Source organism: Amia ocellicauda, chromosome 19, assembly GCF_036373705.1.
Source record: "Amia ocellicauda isolate fAmiCal2 chromosome 19, fAmiCal2.hap1, whole genome shotgun sequence".
Taxonomy (NCBI): Eukaryota; Metazoa; Chordata; class Actinopteri; order Amiiformes; family Amiidae; genus Amia; species Amia ocellicauda.
In genome coordinates this window covers 26,083,828-26,102,927 of record NC_089868.1, presented here as the reverse complement: position 1 = coordinate 26,102,927, position 19,100 = coordinate 26,083,828, and the positions used below count along the sequence as shown (strand labels likewise).

The 19,100-nt window shown below is 54.5% G+C and overlaps 1 protein-coding gene across 1 annotated transcript; it reads right to left on the bottom strand.

The window, feature by feature from the left end:
* Positions 1-1,606: 1,606 nt before the first annotated feature.
* lrrc52 (leucine rich repeat containing 52) lies at positions 1,607-14,010 on the bottom strand. The gene is made up of 2 exons (XM_066692036.1): positions 12,787-14,010; positions 1,607-2,141 (listed from the first exon to the last, which is right to left on the bottom strand). The coding sequence occupies exons 1-2, from the start codon at positions 13,433-13,435 to the stop codon at positions 1,768-1,770; spliced, it is 1,023 nt and encodes a 340-aa protein (XP_066548133.1). The 5' UTR covers positions 13,436-14,010; the 3' UTR covers positions 1,607-1,767.
* Positions 14,011-19,100: the final 5,090 nt, after the last annotated feature.

Below are 19,100 nucleotides of genomic sequence, written 5' to 3'. Positions count from 1 at the left end.
TGTGCTGAGGGATCACCTACGAGCATTCCGCACGGCCCCCCACTTCCTGCCCAAAGCCGCTCTCCCATTGCAGCCCGCACCTGCTGCCGGCCCTGTCAGCGCGGATTACGGCGCTTGGGTGACCGTGCCCGGGCGAGACCCAGACTCTGACCCAGGAGACCAGGCCAGAGCTCAGCCGCTGCCAGAGACCAGGTCGTTCCTCTGTGCAGACGGGCCCTGGGCGGGGAGTCGCTCTGGCCCTCAGAGACACATCGACTGCAAAATAAAGTGCATGAGCTGAGAGGCAGCCTCTGTGACTGTCAGAGCGATAGAAAAATATACATACATTTCATGGTATTATTATTACTGTTGTTGAGTAGCGTGTGTGATCTTGCGTGGCGATTGCTGTATAAAGCACGTTTCTCCACAGCGAGGGAGAGAGCAGGGAGCCCGGAGCCACGAGCCCCCGAGAGGCCACAAGTCAAAAACACACACACGCACGCACACGCACACGCAGCAGTGGCGGAGGGGGTTTGTCTTCTGACGCGAGGCTGTGTTGTGACGTGGGGCTCTGCCTGCAGGGGGTGCTGTCCAGGCCACTGATTATTGCTTTGCTAGTGAGAAGAGTCACGTTTGATTCCCTGGACCCCCCCGGCCTGTGCTAGCCTGTGAGCCCAGCGCCCCCCACTCGCCCCTGCCCCCCAAAGGCTCACGTTCTCATTGGAAAATTAAAAAGTAAGAGAGAGAGAGAGAGAAAGACAGAGAGAGAGAGAGAGAGAGACAGAGAGCGAGGGAAAATAAAACCTGTCCCCTGCTCTTCCTCCTCCTTTCAGAGTTTATTGCTGAGGAGTGTGTGTGTAGAGAGAGAGAGTGTGTGTGGAATTTAAGTGCTATATTCAGGGGATAACACAAAATTGAACTAGGGACCAACCCCCTCACCACACACACACACACACACACACACACACTCAGAGCAGGTGCTTGGCCAGATCTACACAGCTTAAAACATTGACAACACACACACACACACTCACACACACAAGCCAGAGTGCCTGCCCCCCAGCGCTTGCCCCAAAGCACTTCACAGATTCACCTACTGGGGTCAGTCAGTCTGAATCACCCGGGTGTGCTCTGGTGAGCCAGGTCACGGGGGGGGCAGGAGTCAGGCGAGCCCGGCTGGGGTGGGCAGCTCGTCTCCCTGGTTGTAATTGTGTTTCACAGACGGCACGGACGCTGTGGGTGGGAACTCGGAGGCGGGGCTGGCTCAGGGGGCTCAGGGTCTCGGGGGGCTCCGATGGGCCGACTGCCTGGCGTGAGAAGGCAGTCACACTCTCCACTCTCTCAGCCAGTTAGCCAATCGGACGCCCCACTGGGAGAGCAGGCTGCCCTGTGCGCTGAGCTGAGCATGAGACCGGTCCAATGAAGCAGACTGAGCCGGCGGACCTCCAGAGCAGGAGGGGAAGCAGGCGGCCGCCGGCGCTGGGCCGCCCCAGGGTGCTGCTGGGCATCAGGGAGGCCGCACTCCTCCCTCAGGCCCCCACAGCCCCCCACCCCCCCACACACACACCAGCCCCCGAACACACATAAACTCCTGTCTGTACAAAGCTTGTTCACAGACCACCCCACATCCCTGTCCCCAGGACCCCCAGGACAGACCCCCCCACGGCACAGGTGCAGCTCCAGTTCGTGCCACCGGAGGAGCTGCAGGGGGTTAGTGCTGTGAGGGGGTGGGGTATCCACAGAGCATGCGTGAGAGAGGGGAGGGCGGGGGTCTCGGCTCGGCTCGGCTCAGACCTCCAGGACGGGCTTGGTGAGGTCCCCGTTGCCCTGGCTGCCCCCCGAGTGCCCGCCCCCCGAGTGCCCGCCCCCCGAGTGCCCGCACGACGAGTGCCTGCCGCCCCCACACCCGCCGCCGTCATCCTCCTCGTCGTCGTTCTCATCCATCTTCCTCTTGTCGTAGCGCTCGTACAGCACCATGAGCACACCCATGACCCAGGCCGACACCGTGCCCGCCGAGAAGATGACGAAGCCAATGCCAATGAAGAAGAGGTAGTCCCAGTAGCCCAGGGCCTGGTGGCAGTCCAGCCGCAGCCGCAGACCCACCTCCGCCAGCCGGTGCCCGGTGAGAGCAGGGGGCCCCCGGCACAGCGTCCTTGACTCGTCTGCACCCGCCGAGAGAGAGCGAGAGAGAGAGGGTTAGAAACCACAGCTGAGAAAAGGAGTGTGTGTGTGTGTGTGTGTGTGTGTGTGCATGAGTGTGTGTGTTCATGTGTGTGTGTTTAGTGTGTGTGTGCGTGTGCATGTGTGTGTTTAGTGTGTGTGGGTGTGTGTGTGAGTGTGTGTATGTGTTTAGTGTATGTGTTTAGTGTGTGTGTGTGTTTAGTGTGTGTGCGTGTGTGTGCGTGTGTGTGTGTGTTTAGTGTGTGTGTGTAGTGTGTGTGAGTATGTATAGTGTGACTGTGTGTGTGTGTGTGTGTGTGTGTGTGTGTGTGGGTGTGTGTAGTGTGTGTGAGTATGTTTAGTGTGTGTGTGTGTGTGTGTGTGTGTGTCTGCGTGTGTGTGTGTTTAGTGTGTGTGTGTGTGTGTGTGTGTGTGAGTGCGTGTGAGTGTGAGTGTTTTTGTGTGTGAGTGTGTGTGTGTGTGTGTGTGTGTGTGTGTGAGTGTGTGTAGTGTGTGTGAGTATGGTTAGTGTGTGTGTGTGTGTGTGTGTGTGTGTGCTGTGGGGCCGGCGCTGTGCTCACTCCGACGTCACGGTCCTGTCAGCTGTGTGCGGCTCCTCGCAGTGCGAGGGTTGTGTTGCATGCTTAATTGCGTTTGTCCTTCCTGTGTCCACCCCCGCCCCCCCGGCACACACAGTAATTGTCTGTTCTCTCCTTCAGGAGCAGGAGCGACGCACAACTGCAGAGGGACTCCCAGACACGGCACGATGAGCGAATGTGGAGTCTGTCAGACTGTATAACACTGACTTGTATCGTATTGTTGTGCCATACTGATCTACAGTGTCAGTGTGTGTGTGTGACTGACTCTCTGACACACTGATGGACTGACAGATGGACTTACTGACTGAATCCCTCACTGAGCGACACACTGACTGCCTGACTACACTGTGGTTTACTTTCAAACAAACAAGCAAACACACAAACAGGACACAGCGCTGGAGGGGTCCTGGGACGGATGAGTGGGTAGGACGGGCCGAGCGCAGCGCGACGCGGGATGAGGCCGTGCCAGAGGACAGCAGGGGCAGCTCGGAGGGGGCAGAGCGGTGCAGGACACGCGCCCTTCGGTAGAGGACAGAGAAGAGCACAGGGCACAGGGAGTGAGAGGAGACGGAGAAACGCTCCCTCCCTCCAGCCTGGTTACCCGGCCGGCCTATGGGCTGTAAGCGGATAATCCCTCCCGAGCAGTGGAGAGAGGGAGCAGGAGAGAGAGATACAAAGAAAGAGAGAGAGACGGATAGACAGAGACTCAGACAGAGAGGCTGGAGAGAATCTTTGTTCTTTTTTATTTCTTGCTGAATTTGCAGCAGAGTGTATCACGTGCGGCCCCAATATAAATAACTCCGTCTGCAGGATTTGCGTCCATGTTTGACCACACAGTTACACAACTCACAACAACGCCGGTGGATGTGTGTCTCTGTGTGTGTCTGTTTGTGTGTGTGTATGTGTGTGTCTGTGTCTGTGTCTGTGTGTGGATGTGTGTTTGTGTGTGTCTGTGTGTGGATGTGTGTTTATGTGTGTCTGTGTGTGGATGTGTGTGTCTGTGTGTGGATGTGTGTGTGTGTGTGTGTGTGTGTGTGTGGATGTGTGTGTCTGTGTCTGTGTGTGGATGTGTGTTTATGTGTGTCTGTGTGTGGATGTGTGTGTCTGTGTGTGGATGTGTGTGTGTGTGTGTGTGTGTGTGTGTGTCTGTGTGTGTGTGTGTGTGGATGTGTGTGTGTGTGTGTCTGTGTGTGGCTGTGTGTTTGTGTGTGTTTGTGTGTGTGTGTGTGGATGTGTGTTTGTGTGTGTGTCTGTGTGTGGATGTGTGTTTGTGTGTGTGTGTGGATGTGTGTGGATGTGTGTGTGTGTGTGTGTGTGTGTGTGTGTGTCTGTGTGTAGATGTGTGTGTGTGTGTGTGTGTCTGTGTGTGGATGTGTGTGTGTGTGTGTGTGTGTGTCTGTGTCTCTGTGTCTGTGTGTGTCTGTGTGTGGATGTGTGTTTGTGTGTGTGTGTGTGTGTGGATGTGTGTGGATGTGTGTGGATGTGTGTGTGTGTGTGTGTGTGTGTCTCTGTGTCTGTGTGTGTCTGTGTGTGGATGTGTGTTGTGTGTGTGTGTGTGTGTGTGTCTGTGTCTGTGTGTGGATGTGTGTGGATGTGTGTGTGTGTGTGTCTGTGTCTGTGTGTGGATGTGTGTGTGTGGATGTGTGTTTGTGTGTGTGTGTGTGTGTGGATGTGTGTGGATGTGTGTGTGTGTGTGTGTGTGTGTCTGTGTCTCTGTGTCTGTGTGTGGATGTGTGTTTGTGTGTGTGTGTGTGTGTCTGTGTCTCTGTGTCTGTGTGTGGATGTGTGTGTGTGTGTGTCTGTGTGTGGATGTGTGTGGATGTGTGTGTGTGTGTCTGTGTGTGTGTGTGTGTCTGTGTGTGTGTCTGTGTCTGTGTCTGTGTCTGTGTGTGTGTGTGTGTCTGTGTGTGTGTGTGTGTCTGTGTGTGGATGTGTGTTTGTGTGTGTGTGTGTGTCTGTGTCTGTGTCTGTGTGTGGATGTGTGTTTGTGTGTGTGTGTGTCTGTGTCTGTGTGTGGATGTGTGTGGATGTGTGTGTGTGTGTGTGTCTGTGTCTGTGTGTGGATGTGTGTGTGTGTGTGTGGATGTGTGTGGATGTGTGTGTGTGTGTGTGTGTGTGTCTGTGTCTCTGTGTCTGTGTGTGGATGTGTGTTTGTGTGTGGATGTGTGTGTGTGTGTGTGTGTCTGTGTGTGTCTGTGTGTGGATGTGTCTGTGTGTGTCTGTGTGTGGATGTGTGTGTGTGTGTCTGTGTGTGTGTGTGTGTCTGTGTCTCTGTGTCTGTGTGTGTGTGTGTGTGTGTGTGTGGATGTGTGTGTGTGTGTGTGTGTGTGCCTGTGTGTGTCTGTGTGTGGATGTGTGTCTGTGTGTGGATGTGTGTGTGTGTGTGTGTGTGTGTGTGTGTGTCTGTGTCTCTGTGTCTGTGTGTGTGTGTGTGTGGATGTGTGTGTGTGTGTGTGTGTGGATGTGTGTGTGTGTGTGTGTGTGTGTGTGTCTGTGTGTGTCTGTGTGTGGATGTGTGTGTCTGTGTGTGGATGTGTGTGTGTGTGTGTGTGTGTCTGTGTCTCTGTGTCTGTGTGTGTCTGTGTGTGGATGTGTGTCTGTGTCTCTGTGTCTGTGTGTGTGTGTGTGTGTGGATGTGTGTGTGTGGATGTGTGTGTGTGTGTGTGTGTGTCTGTGTCTCTGTGTCTGTGTGTGTCTGTTGTTCTCACCGTACAACAGCAACAGCAACAACAACAGTAACAGCAGCTAATGTGCCAGCTATTCACACTGACGGCCCCCCCACTGGAATGCCACCTTGAAACAACCAGGAGTGACAACACGGAAAGCAAGGCGCCATAAATAGGACATTTAAAGAGTAGCCCCCCCCCCATATCTGACACACATACACAATGCCGTGCCCCCTCCGAACCCCTGCCAGCCCCAGCTTGTTCTTGTTTGTTCTCTCTTCTCCCACTTCCTGTTCTGTCACCGAACCCCCTCTCTGCCCTGGCGGAGGTGACAAATGCCCCTCCGGTGTTTAATCCCAGCGTTAAACTGCCCTTCCCACCCCTCCGCTCCCGCTCTATATGCAGAAGAGCCCAGCGATATCGGGGCTGCGGGGCTCTCTTCACATGCTTGTCTGAACCGAGCGCTAAACACGGCTATTTATAGCGCAACGCCACTCTCTTATGTAATCGCATGTGTTTATCATTAAGAAGAACAAGAAGGAAGAGGAGGAGGAGGAAGAGAAGGAGAGGAAGGAAGACGATGAGGAGGAAGAGAATGAGAGGAAGGAAGAGGAGGAAAAGTAGAAAAGGTAGTAAGAGGAGGAGGAAGAAGAGAAGGAGGGGAAGGAAGAGGAGGCGGAGGAAAAGAAGGAGAGGAAGGAAGGCTCCAGAGTGTCCAGCTACGAGCCACCCAGCCCAAATACGCTGGGATGAACCGGCTGGGTGAGGAGCGGCCAGGGAAGTGGGCCGGGCAGTGACATCACTATGCCAAACCACACACGGGCACAGCAGAGGGGCTGGCGGTGCGGAAGCTGAGGAGTATTTAAGTAAAACAGTCATCGCTGATTAACATCCCAGCTAAAAATAACGCTGGTTTCAACAAGGCTCCCCGGAGTCACCGCTGACTCACAACCCCAGCGAGAGGAGACGGGCCGGGCTCTCCCCAGCGTCACACAGGGACAAACGGAGAGAGAGAGAGCGAGGGAGAGGGGAATACTTAGTCCGCCAGAGGCCCTGGCCTGGGAGACAGAGAGAGACGCCATGGCAGTGTGAGTGTCAGCTGAAGAGAGGTCAGGTGAGCAGGGCAGAGAAGCGGGACAGCAGAGGGGCGGGGACGGCCAGCTACACACAAGGATCATGCGTGGGCGGCCCTAACCAGACACGCCCATCCTGGACCAGGCGCCGCTGCTCACCTGGCTCTGGGCAGCACGAGGAAGCTGGAGATCCAAGTATAGCCACACTGTCACTTTCACTACTGCCATACGAGAGGGGGAGAGAGAGAGAGAGAGAGAGTAGGGTATTTGATGCCCAGGGCTGGGAGAATGGCAGCGCCATCCTTCTAACCTTCATAGAGCTGCCCAGCGGTGACACCAGTGATGCCCTGTGCGGTGAGAGCAGGACCCGCAGTCCCAGCACTGCTCGGTGCTGCCCAGGCCAGTGGGACTCACCCGGCACCGACACACTGAGCAGCACCTTGTGTGTGTCACTGAGGCTCCTTCCCATCGCTCTGCCTCCCTGTCCACATCTCAACCTCTCTCTCTGGGCCGCTCTGCCTGCCTCTCTCCCTCTCTCTCTCTCTGTCTGACTCCTCTCCCTCTCTTTTCCCTCTCTCCCTGGCTCTCTCTCTTTATCTCTCTCTAACTCTCTCTCTCTCTGTCAGTGTTGCGTTTGTCTCTCTCTCCTCTCCTGTTCTTTCCAGCTCTATGAATTTTTAACTCTCCTCCTTCTCAGATACCCCTCTCCCACCCTGCCCTGGCACAGAGCCCTGCCACCTGGGAAACAGACTCACCCTCACAACACAACACTACACAACGCGGACAGTGCAGTGAGAGTGTACTGCATATGCTGTTATCACCGTCAACCTCTTGGTGAACAACACAGGAATTGCCAAGCAGATTGTCACTGGCAGTCAGTTATATGGGGAGCTGGTGGGGATTCCCACAATAAACACATCAACATCTTCAACAACATCAACAACCACAACAATTACAACAACCACCAAAAACACAACAGCCACAACAACAACCTCAACAACCACAACAACCTCAACAACCACAACCACATCAACAACAACAACAACCTCAACAACCAGAACAATCACAACCACATCAACAACAACAACAACCTCAACAACCAGAACAATCACAACCACATCAACAACAACAACAACCACAACAATCACAACCACATCAATAACAACAACAACCACAACAACCTCAACAACCATCCTCTACCACAATAATCACAACCACATCAACAACAACAACAACAACAACCTCAACAACCAGAACAACCACAACCACATCAATAACAACAACAACCACAACAATCACAACCACATCAATAACAACAACAACCACAACAACCTCAACAACCATCCTCTACCACAATAATCACAACCACATCAACAACAACAACAACAACAACCTCAACAACCAGAACAACCACAACCACATCAATAACAACAACAACCACAACAATCACAACCACATCAATAACAACAACAACCACAACAACCTCAACAACCATCCTCTACCACAATAATCACAACCACATCAACAACAACAACAACAACCTCAACAACCAGAACAACCACAACCACATCAATAACAACAACAACCACAACAATCACAACCACATCAATAACCACAACAATCACAACCACATCAATAACAACAACAACCACAACAATCACAACCACATCAATAACCACAACAATCACAACCACAACAACCACAACAACAATCACAACCACAACAACAACAACAACAACAACCACAATGATCACAACCACATCAATAACCACAACAATCACAACCACAACAACCACAACCACATCAACAACCACATCCCAACAGCTACAACAACCACAACAATTACAAACCACAACGCTGGTGTTTATATAGTGCCTTTCACGACAACACATTAATCTGTATCCTTGCCCTGCCCCAGCCCGGCTCTGTACGATACCGAACAATATAGCGCCTTCATCACGAGCGGCCCCCGGCGCGGCGCCCCGCAGCACACGTGACCTGGCGGCTCACGCGGCAGCGCTCAGTCAGACACGCCGACCTCGGCCTCTGTCACTCACAGCCCGGCTCGCGTCACCGAGGTCTTGGGTTCCGCTGCTGCCGAGTTCTAGAATGTCGGCGCACTGGACACTGCGGTGACGTCAGAGCTCTGACGCCAGCGCCCCGGACTCTACTGTTACAGTCCTCCCTGGGGTGCAGAGGGGCGCAGGGGCGCAGGGGCGCAGGCCCGGCCCGGCACGCTCCACACACGGCCCGGGAGCAGCTCTCCGCTCCCGCACCCCCGCGTGGGGCCACTCTGAAGCGTGGTCTCAACGCTGTTCAAACACGGCTGTCGCTCTGGAGTCCACAGGCTGCTACTGGGCTGATACAGATCCCAGCGTGAAATGGAAGAGGAGTCCAGTGGGGCGGTTGCATAATCCGCTCCTCGGTGTTGAATAACTTCAGCGTTTCATTACAGCAGCTTTCCCCTTCACTACAAAAAACACTCCGGCTACGAGATCACTTTAAGTTTACTACAAGCATATTACAGGAATACTAATGTACACTTACCTAAAATTATTTGTCACAGGGCGTACTGTGGGGACTGCAGTGTGTGTGTCAGGTGCTTTTGGCAGAACCCTTAATCTCCTGAAGTACTGAAGAGGAAAACAGAGTGAGTGTGACACAAGCGGAGCAGCTGCCCCCGACCCGGCAAGCCCAGAGTGCGCTGGTCTCTGTGCTCCGTGTTGTGATCTCCCTGACTGATCCGAGGCCCCAGCCAGACAGGACTGGACATGTGCGTGCATGTGTGTGTGTGTGTGCGTGTGTATAAGTATGCATGAGTGTGTGCTTCACCCTCCGCTGCACGGCTGATTCACTGTTGTTTGCTGTCTCCACGTCTCCCCACTACCCCACATTATTGTATTTCTTTGGTCTTACGACAAGACGGCTCTGGAGAATAATAATAGGGTGTGACATCTGTGATGGCTGGCTCGGTTATGGAGTGACTGCTCTGCTGCGCCCCGGGCCTCCCTGGCTGCCTCTTCCACGAGAGACACTAGCTCTCATCCTGCTGCACTCACTAAATACGATGCAGTGAATTACTCACACAGCCCTGCACTGGCCCACACAGCCCTAGTGCACTCGGCTCCAGGACTGTGCAGTGTGCGTGCAGTGTGTTTGTAGTGTGCAGTGTGCGTGCAGTGTGTTTGTAGTGTGCAGTGTGTGTGCAGTGTGTTTGTAGTGTGCAGTGTGTGTGCAGTGTGTTTGTAGTGTGCAGTGTGTGTGCAGTGTGTTTGTAGTGTGCAGTGTGTGTGCAGTGTGTCTGTAGTGTGTAGTGTGCGTGCAGTGTGCAGTGTGTCTGTAGTGTGCAGTGTGCAGTGTGTCTGTAGTGTGTAGTGTGCGTGCAGTGTGCAGTGTGTCTGTAGTGTGCAGTGTGTCTGTAGTGTGCAAGTGTGCAGTGTGCAGTGTGTCTGTAGTGTGCAGTGTGTGTGCAGTGTGTCTGTAGTGTGCAGTGTGTCTGTAGTGTGCAGTGTCTGTAGTGTGCAAGTGTGCAGTGTGTGTGCAGTGTGTTTGTAGTGTGCAGTGTGTGTGCAGTGTGTGTGCAGTGTGTCTGTAGTGTGCAGTGTGTGTGCAGTGTGTCTGTAGTGTGCAGTGTGTGTGCAGTGTGTCTGTAGTGTGCAGTGTGCACTGTGTCTGTAGTGTGCAGTGTATCTGTAGTGTGCAGTGTGCAGTGTGTCTGTAGTGTGCAGTGTGTGTGCAGTGTCTCTGTAGTGTGCAGTGTGCAGTGTGTATGTAGTGTGCAGTGTGTGTTGCAGTGTGTCTGTAGTGTGCAGTGTGTGTGCAGTGTGTCTGTAGTGTGCAGTGTGTCTGTAGTGTGCAGTGTGTGTGCAGTGTCTGTAGTGTGCAGTGTGCACTGTGTCTGTAGTGTGCAGTGTGCAGTGTATCTGTAGTGTGCAGTGTGCACTGTGTCTGTAGTGTGCAGTGTGTGCACTGTGTCTGTAGTGTGCAGTGTGCACTGTGTCTGTAGTGTGCAGTGTGTGTGCAGTGTGTCTGTAGTGTGCAGTGTGCACTGTGTCTGTAGTGTGCAGTGTGCACTGTGTCTGTAGTGTGCAGTGTGTGTGCAGTGTGTCTGTAGTGTGCAGTGTGCACTGTGTCTGTAGTGTGCAGTGTGCACTGTGTCTGTAGTGTGCAGTGTGTGTGCAGTGTGTCTGTAGTGTGCAGTGTGCACTGTGTCTGTAGTGTGCAGTGTGTGTGCAGTGTGTCTGTAGTGTGCAGTGTGCACTGTGTCTGTAGTGTGCAGTGTGCACTGTGTCTGTAGTGTGCAGTGTGTGTGCAGTGTGTCTGTAGTGTGCAGTGTGCACTGTGTCTGTAGTGTGCAGTATGCAGTGTGTCTGTAGTGTGCAGTGTGTGTGCAGTGTGTCTGTAGTGTGCAGTGTGCACTGTGTCTGTAGTGTGCAGTGTGTGTGCAGTGTGTCTGTAGTGTGCAGTGTGCACTGTGTCTGTAGTGTGCAGTATGCAGTGTGTCTGTAGTGTGCAGTGTGTGTGCAGTGTGTCTGTAGTGTGCAGTGTGCACTGTGTCTGTAGTGTGCAGTATGCAGTGTGTCTGTAGTGTGCAGTGTGCACTGTGTCTGTAGTGTGCAGTGTGTGTGCAGTGTGTCTGTAGTGTGCAGTGTGCACTGTGTCTGTAGTGTGCAGTATGCAGTGTGTCTGTAGTGTGCAGTGTGCAGTGTGTGTTTATTATTATGAATGCCTGGATCCCTTTTTACTGATTTTACGATTGAAATCGTAGGGCGCTTTGTGATTTTCATAACATGGAAAGCGCTCAGTATAGAAAACTATAGTTATGATGAGTGTTTTCGTTGCGGTTATGAGTCCAGTGACTGTCCTGTCATGCACCAGTCTCTCTGCCAGCCGTGCGCCTGCAGCTCTGTGATCTCTGTACTGCACCGCGGCCCCACAGCTCTGACTCACTGCTCTCCGTGCCCCGCCACCGCGGCCGGCTGCACCCTCACCTGCCACCGCGGAGACGCACCGCAACCAACAGTTTCTGCACGGCAGCACTGCCACTGTTGTTATTACATTACACACCGCAGTAAAGAGCGTGTGAAGGCACAGAGATGCACAGCAATCCCTGACACCGGCCGTGGAAAAGCACAGTGAATGCAAGCAAAGGGAGGAAACGAGGGAGAGCACCGGCGCGGTGGGGAGTGTCCCTGGGACCTGCGGTGGCGTGTGGCTGGGACTGTCAGACCGCACTGCTTTATCTGATAAGAGCTGCTGAGCGGCAGGCCTGTCCTCTGTGGGAGTATGTGTCCTCTCTTCACTGGCCCTGACAGTAAATGAGTCTGCAGTGTCTGTCTGTCCGCCTGTTGTTTTTGTGTGTGTGACTCTCTCTGTGTTTCTCTGTGTGACTCTGCCTGCCTGTCTGTCTGTCTGTTTGTGTGTGTTTGTGTGTGTGTGTGTATGTGCGTGTGTGTGTATGTCTGCCTGCCTGCCTGTCTGTATGTTTGTTTCTGTGTTTGTGTGTCTAAATCTGCTGGCTTACTATCAGGAACTTCCAAGGACAGTTCAAGAGCACAATGGGTAAACAGACTCTGAATGATGTACAAAATACACAACACAGGAGACAACACATGCACCAGAGCAAACATACACACATGACTTCATGAATTCACAGTCAGTGTGTGTGTGTGTGTGTGTGTGTGCACCTGTCTGAACTGTTTTTATTGTGCAGAGTGTGTGTTTGTGTGTGTGTGTGTGTGCGTATCGTGGTGGGAGCAGCCCAGGCCGCCCCAGTGACGCAGAGCCATTGAGGAAACTGTGCCACACATCCCGCTGCTGTCACCTCAGCACCTGCATTGCCCTGACGGCTGAGCAGCCAGGCGTGTGGCCCCTACACTGCACCGTAGCACACCCCCACACCTGGCACAAGCCCCCCGTGACTGCGGCACGCCCCCACACCACGCCGTGTGTCTCTGTAGCAGCTACGCTACACACTAATCCAGAGTGTAACACCTCTGCACACTCAAAAATAGAAATACGGTGTTTCAAAAACTGTGCTTTCCTTTCTGCTTCTTCTCCCACAGACAATGATGGCTAAATGTGGGCAGTCAGGGATGAGCAAAGCAGCACAGAGGTCACTGAGAGAGGGAGGGGAGAGAGGGTGAGAGGGAGGGGGAGATATGTGGAGAGGGGAAGGAAGGTATGGATGATGAATACTGAGTAGTTTCATAAACAGAAGAAGAAGAAGAAGAAGAAGAAGAAGAAGAAGAAGAAGAAGAAGAAGAAGAAGAAGAAGAAGAAAGTGCACACCAGGAAGCCACGGCTCACCTTGGAACTTGAAGCCCTCGATCTGCACCCACAGGCACAGGTCCTCGGCGTCGCAGTCGCAGCGCCACGGGTTCCCGCTGAGCCCCAGCGAGCGCAGCGCCGGCAGGCCGATCAGGGAGCTGATGTTCAGGGAGGTCAGGTTGTTGCGGCTCACGTCCAGCACCTGCAGCGCCGCGTTGTCCGCGAAGGCCTCCGGGTGGATGTCGGCCAGGCCCGGGTTGTCCGTCATGCGCAGCATCACCAGGCTGGCCAGCGGCCCGAACGTCCTGTCGTCCACCTGCGCCAGCGCGTTGAAGGACAGGTCCAGGTAGGCGAGCTTGCGGAGGTTGCCGAAGGTGGACTCGGAGATCTCCGTCAGAGAGTTGTTGCTGCAGTCCAGGTACACCAGGTCGGACAAGTAGTTGAGCTGCAGCGCCGGCAGCTCCTTGATGCGGTTGTTGGAGATGATGAGCTGCCGGGTGGCGAGCGGCATGTCCACGGGCAGGTCGGTGAGCTGCTGGCCGGAGCACTGGACCACCAGCTGGTCGTCGCACACGCAGCGGTCCGGGCAGCCGGCCGTCAGCGCCGGGGACGGGGCCACCCCCATCACAAAAATCAGCAGGCAGATCAGCCGCAGAGACTGGGCGCTGGGCTCCGGGAGAAGGCGCATGGTGCCACCGAGGGCTTCATGAACTCCGGCCGGCCGGTGCCCGAGCCCTCTCCGGCATCCTTCATTGATGTGCGTTGTTATCGCGGCCGCTGCTGCTGTGGTGGTGGCCGGTTCTGGTTTCTGTGGTTGGGGACTATTATCCGAGTTGTCCTGTGATGAGCAGCTGTCCAGCCCAGCGCTGCGGCTCACTGGGAGGTGGACGGGTGGCGGGTCCGTCCTGTGCTGCACCTCTGACAGCTCAGTTGCCTGGCAGAGCCCTATGCGCCCATTGCTCCGTGCCCGTTACAGGCTGTCTTCCCTTTTCTTTCTCTTTCTTTCTGCACCCTCTCCTCTTGTCCTTTTTCCCTGTATAGTTTGAAACTGCTGTGGCGGCTGATTCCCTGCCCGCCCGTGGAAGTGCAGTCCCACTGTGAGTCCGCAGCACAACACACTCCTCCGATGTCTAGTTGCCTTTCTTTCTCTCTCTCGTTTTCATCTCTCCTCTCCCCCCTTTCCTTTCCTCAGTAGGGAGATATTGCGTGCGTCCTTGCCTGTGGTCGGGAGACAGCCTGTCTCTTCTCTCGCTGTGAGAGTGTGTGCGCTGGTCTCTGCGCTGAGTGTCTGAGAGAGAGAGAGAGAGGGAGAGAGGGAGAGAGAGAGAGGGAGAGAGAGAGGGAGAGAGAGAGATCGCGGGCTAGAGAGGCAGAGAGGGACACTGTGAGTGTGTCTGTGTCGTCCTGTGTGTGCGGTACCTGCGGGCGGACACACGGACACACGGCGCTGTCACTGATCCAGTGACCCGCTGTCACACAATCGACTGTCAACGTGCAACCGTGACGTCAGCAGGTGTATTTATGACACCTCTTGAAAAACACACTGATAACGCTGGTCGGGTCAGTGTGACAGTCCGTCCGGACCGGCCCGCTGCAGGCACACCTGGACCGGCCCGGTGGGTGGGAGTGTGCGATGTGGGATAGTGCCGGTGCTCGTCTGCCTGTCAATCGTCTGTCGTTCATAACGAGCACAATAATCCTCTGCGCTCTCGGATTTGCAGCGGCTTATAGAGCAGCGACTCTGCATGCTGTCTGCACTAGTGTGGCATTATATACATGATAATGTGAGGGAGGTTCATACACAAACACATACATGCATACATGTACACACACACCAAGACACATACAGATACACACGCTCACAGACACACATCAATAGATGTGAGTGTGTCCGTGTGAGTGTGTGACACACACAGACTCTCACAAATACACACACACATACAAATAGACATACAAATGCAGACATACACACAGAAACAGGCACACACAAAGACATTCACACAGACACACACACTGTTCAACAGTGCACACAGAAAAATAGTCCCCACATACACACAAAGATAAAAGACACACGCATGTACACATATCCACACACACATTTATTCTATATATGTGTGTGTCTCCTGTTCAGCTACAGACTGGGTGATAACTCTTAATTCCACAATGAGCAGCAGTTTTTGCAGAGCGATGATTCACTGAACAAACTCTTCCTCAGCGCAGCAGCTTTGAAGACAGACATCAAAGCGTTCAGCTCAGAGCCGCGGTGCCGGCCGGGCCCGCAGTGAATCAGCGGGCGGTGAGGCAGCCACGCCGGGCCTGCCCTCCCTGCCCTCCCTGCACCGCCACCCACAGAGCACACCTGAGAGCACCGCCCCGGCCCTGGCGGCCACCGCTCGTTCCGGGGGCCATGCTCTCGGCTCCCGGGGGGGTAATGCACAGCAGAACAATTACCCACTCTGAGAGCATAACTGTTAACATTAGCATGAGCATTAACATTCACAGGGCATGTTTCATACAGAGAGCAAAGCGTGATCTGTAGAGATGTGCTGTGTGTGTGCGTGTGTGTGCATGATTGTGTACATGCATGTGTGTGTGTGCATGTGGGATTCCATAAGTGCATTTATAATTTTGTTTAAATTGCATTGCAGGGGAGGCCTGGAGGGCGGGGGGCAGTGTGCAGGGTGCTGTGGGGCAGGATCAGTGCCCCAGTGTGAGCACGGGGCAGACAGGGAGCAGGGATGTGTGCGTGCGTGTCGTTAGTGTCACTTTCCTTCCTGGCCTGGCCCCAGCGTGTCGAGTGTCAGCTGGCCAGCAGGGCCAGGCAGCGTGCTGCTCCGCCGCTTTACTATTTAATGGGGGTGTCGTCTGTCAGGGCGCCGGCCGCCTCACACACACCGCGCACCGCGCACCACACCACCCTATTACTTATTGATTGATCTGTCTCCCTGTGTCGGTGTGAGTCTGCGTGCGTGTGCTCGAGAGAGAGAAAGAGTGCGTGTGTGTGTGCGTGTGTGTGCAATCCCCCTGAGGATTGATCCCAGGCCCCCACCGGTGCAGGAGACACAGACACTGCCCCCAGCGCTGGGCTCACCCCCCTGCAGGGATAACAGTCAGGTGCTGTGGCTGTAAAAGTTCAACCACAACAGCATTTTTCTTAATCATTTTTATACACACAGAAATGATAGATTTAGGCTTATTGCCTTCAGTGTTGACAGACTGGGTTTCTGACCCCACGGGCCCACGGGCTGGCACTGGCTGGGTGAGGGGGTGAGGGTGCCACTACCATAGCCTGTTCATCCAGGACAGCACCACAGGCTGCGAATGAGGTAAATGACAATATGTACATACTGTATCTATATACAGAACACATATAAAATGTATAAATAGGTGAGAGGAAAAAGGGCCCGGCCTCCCTGTGCTGAGCTGTGCAGGGCTGGCAGAGCGGTGTTGTCTGCGCTCACATAACACCAGCCCCTGGCCGGCGGCGGCATCTGGGCTGATTCACAGCCGCCTCGGGACGCCGCGTGTTTCTGAGGAGCACGAGAAACAAACAGCAGCAGAAATAAATTACTCCCAGATCTCCCTCCCTCTCCCTCTCTGCGCTCCCCGATGCCTCGCTGACACTGGGCTCTGCAGCCCGTCCACACACACACACACCTCTCCCACTCTTCCTCTCCTCTCTCCTCCCTCCTGTTCCCCTCTCCTCCTCTGCCCTCCTTTCATGCCCTCGTTCGCACTCCACTCTGCCCAGCTGCTCTCCTCCTCTCCTCCCCGCCTTTATTTGCTCTCGGTGGGGTCGGGGAAAATTGTCTGTCCGCGGTCGGGGGGACGTGAGTCTGGCGTGGCTGTGTACCACAGAGGTCGTGTGGAGGTCAGCGGGTTGTTGGGCAGCAGGCTGGCAGAGAGAGAAGCAGCGAGTGACGCGGAGGTTGCACACTAACAAACACAGCCCTCAGTCATCAGCGGCGCACTGACTGGGCCTGACACACTGGGGAACACACTGACACATGGCATAACACACTGACACACAGCACAGCAACCTGACAGTGCGCTAGGCTGTGTTGTGCTGTAGTGTGCTGTGCTGGGCTGTGCTGGGGTTTACTGTGCTGTGTTGTAGTGTGCTGGCCTGGGCTGGACTGGGGTGTGCTGTGCTGTAGTGTGCTGGGCTGTGTGTCAGTGTGCTGTAGTGTGTTGTAGTGTGCTGTGCTGGGCTGGGCTACGCTGGGCTCCTCAGAGGCAGCTGTGTGCTGTTTTTGCTCAGGGTGTCGGAGGGGTGCGCTGGGATGTTAATGAGGCAGCGCTGCCTGTGTCTCTGCACCAGGAGAGTGCTGATTCAGGCATATAGACGGATACCCGAGGGGAGGGAGCTGCAGGGACAGACGGCCTGAATAACACTCACACAGACACACACACGACACACACTCAGAGACACACCCACACACTCACACATCTTTCTTACTTTATTTCACAAATTATTTAGGTAATCCATAATTCTTCAATCAAAAAAACAGTTTTTTCAATCAGCTGATGTCACCCCCCCCCCCACCCAGTCTCTGGAACAGCTGTCCCCCCCAGTGCAACGCTGATCTGTTTACATTGTTTACATTGTTCTCGGCTGTGAAACGGTTGTGGATTCGGTTCAGCTGAGGACTCGGGGCTCGGGATCGGACCGGGAGACTCTCACAGAACTGCAGCTGCCTGTGGGTGTGTCGCCATCTAGTGGTGGATGGGCGAATTGTGACCCTCCCCCCACAGAACAGCAGTGCTGTGGGTTGCGTTTCGACCCAAACGTGTGCGAACACACACACTGGCTGTTCTGCAAGTGCTGGAGTCACAAACGACGCAACTGAAATACAGCGTGTAACTCTGAATTGCTGTGCGGTATGGTGTGTACTGTACTGTGCTTTACTGTGCTGTGCTTTGTGTTATACTGTACCCTAATGTACTGTGCTGTGCTCTGTGTTTTTCTCTTCACTGCGTGTTGTGCATTTAAAGTGACGTGTTTTAAAAGCTTTGAGAGTCAAACTCAACAGGCAGACAGTGGGTGTGCGCAGGTGGGCTCTGGAGTGGCTCTCAGTCTCCGGGCTGGCGGCCGGCTGTCTGTACTGCGGGCACAGAACACACCTGTGAGAGAGGGAGCGTGAGTGGGGGAGGGAGGGAGAGAGAGAGAGAGAGAGAGAGAGAGCAGGGGAGGCAGGGAAAGCATGAAAAAGGGAGCAGGAGGGGGAGGGAGCGAGAGGGGAATGAGAAGATGAATGTGCACAGTTGAGTCCAACATACTACTCCTCTACACACACTCCACTGCGCCCCTGTCCCACGCTCCTGGGAGCCTGCTGCCCCCCTTCCATTGCACCCCTTAATTAAGCAACTCGTCTGCCTGTGCGCCTCTTTAACAGTCGCTGATTTCACAGCACCTGGAAACTGGAACGACACCGCTGCTGTGCTGAGCTGTGGAGGAACACTGGAGCGGCTCTAACCAGGCAAATGCACTCGTTCAATTAGTGCACCAATTAAGCATCTGAGAGCCCAGCGTGAGTGAACTGAAGGGGATGGGGAGGGGGTGGACTTAGTGAGAAAGGGAGGGAGAGAAAGACATGCTGAGAACATAAGAGAGGATGGAGACGCTGAGAAACTGAGAGAAGAAGAGAAGCAGAGAACATGAGAGAGAGATGCTGAGACTGAGCCAATAACGGACTCACTGACAGACGCCCTGTGAAGAACAATACCGCAGCAGCTCAGCACAGCCCGCAGCTTCGGCCCCACGGTGTTCGGTGTGAATCGCCCGTTTGCCAGGAGCGGCAGAGACGCTGGCCGCTCCCACGGTGCGCTGCGTCCCCAGTGTCACGGTCAGCGCGCTCCCCCTGTGTGCAGCTCTCCGCACTCCTGCCTCTTCTGAGACACACGCCAGGGCCGAGCTCACAGCAGACACTGCTCTCACGCCTTACAATAGTAATCAATTTACAGCACACACAAACACCGTGGGGTTACTATTGTGAAAAACACTTTTTTATAGTGCTACTCTTCTTTATTAGTGCAACAGAATAAACTGAAATAAGAAAAATTACATCACTGTGATCTCTGCTGCCCCATACTGCACTCTCCTACCCTGTACTGCAGTCCCCTACCCTGTACTGCACTCCCCTGCCCCTGTACTGCACTCCCCTGCCCCTGTACTGCACTCCCTCCCCTGCCCCTGTACTGCACTCCCTCCCCTGCCCCTGTACTGCACTCCCTCCCCTGTACTGCACTCCCCTGCCCCTGTACTGCACTCCCTCCCCTGCCCCTGTACTGCACTCCCCTACCCTGTACTGCACTCCCCTGCCCCTGTACTGCACTCCCCTACCCTGCACTGC

Excerpts from the sequence above, each read along its gene's own strand:
- lrrc52 (XM_066692036.1), bottom strand. The coding sequence starts at position 13,435 with ATGCGCCTTCTCCCGGAGCCCAGCGCCCAGTCTCTGCGGCTGATCTGC. Across the intron at positions 2,142-12,786 it reads CGAGGGCTTCAAGTTCCAAG|ACGAGTCAAGGACGCTGTGC; the intron begins GTGAGCCGTGGC and ends CGGCGGGTGCAG.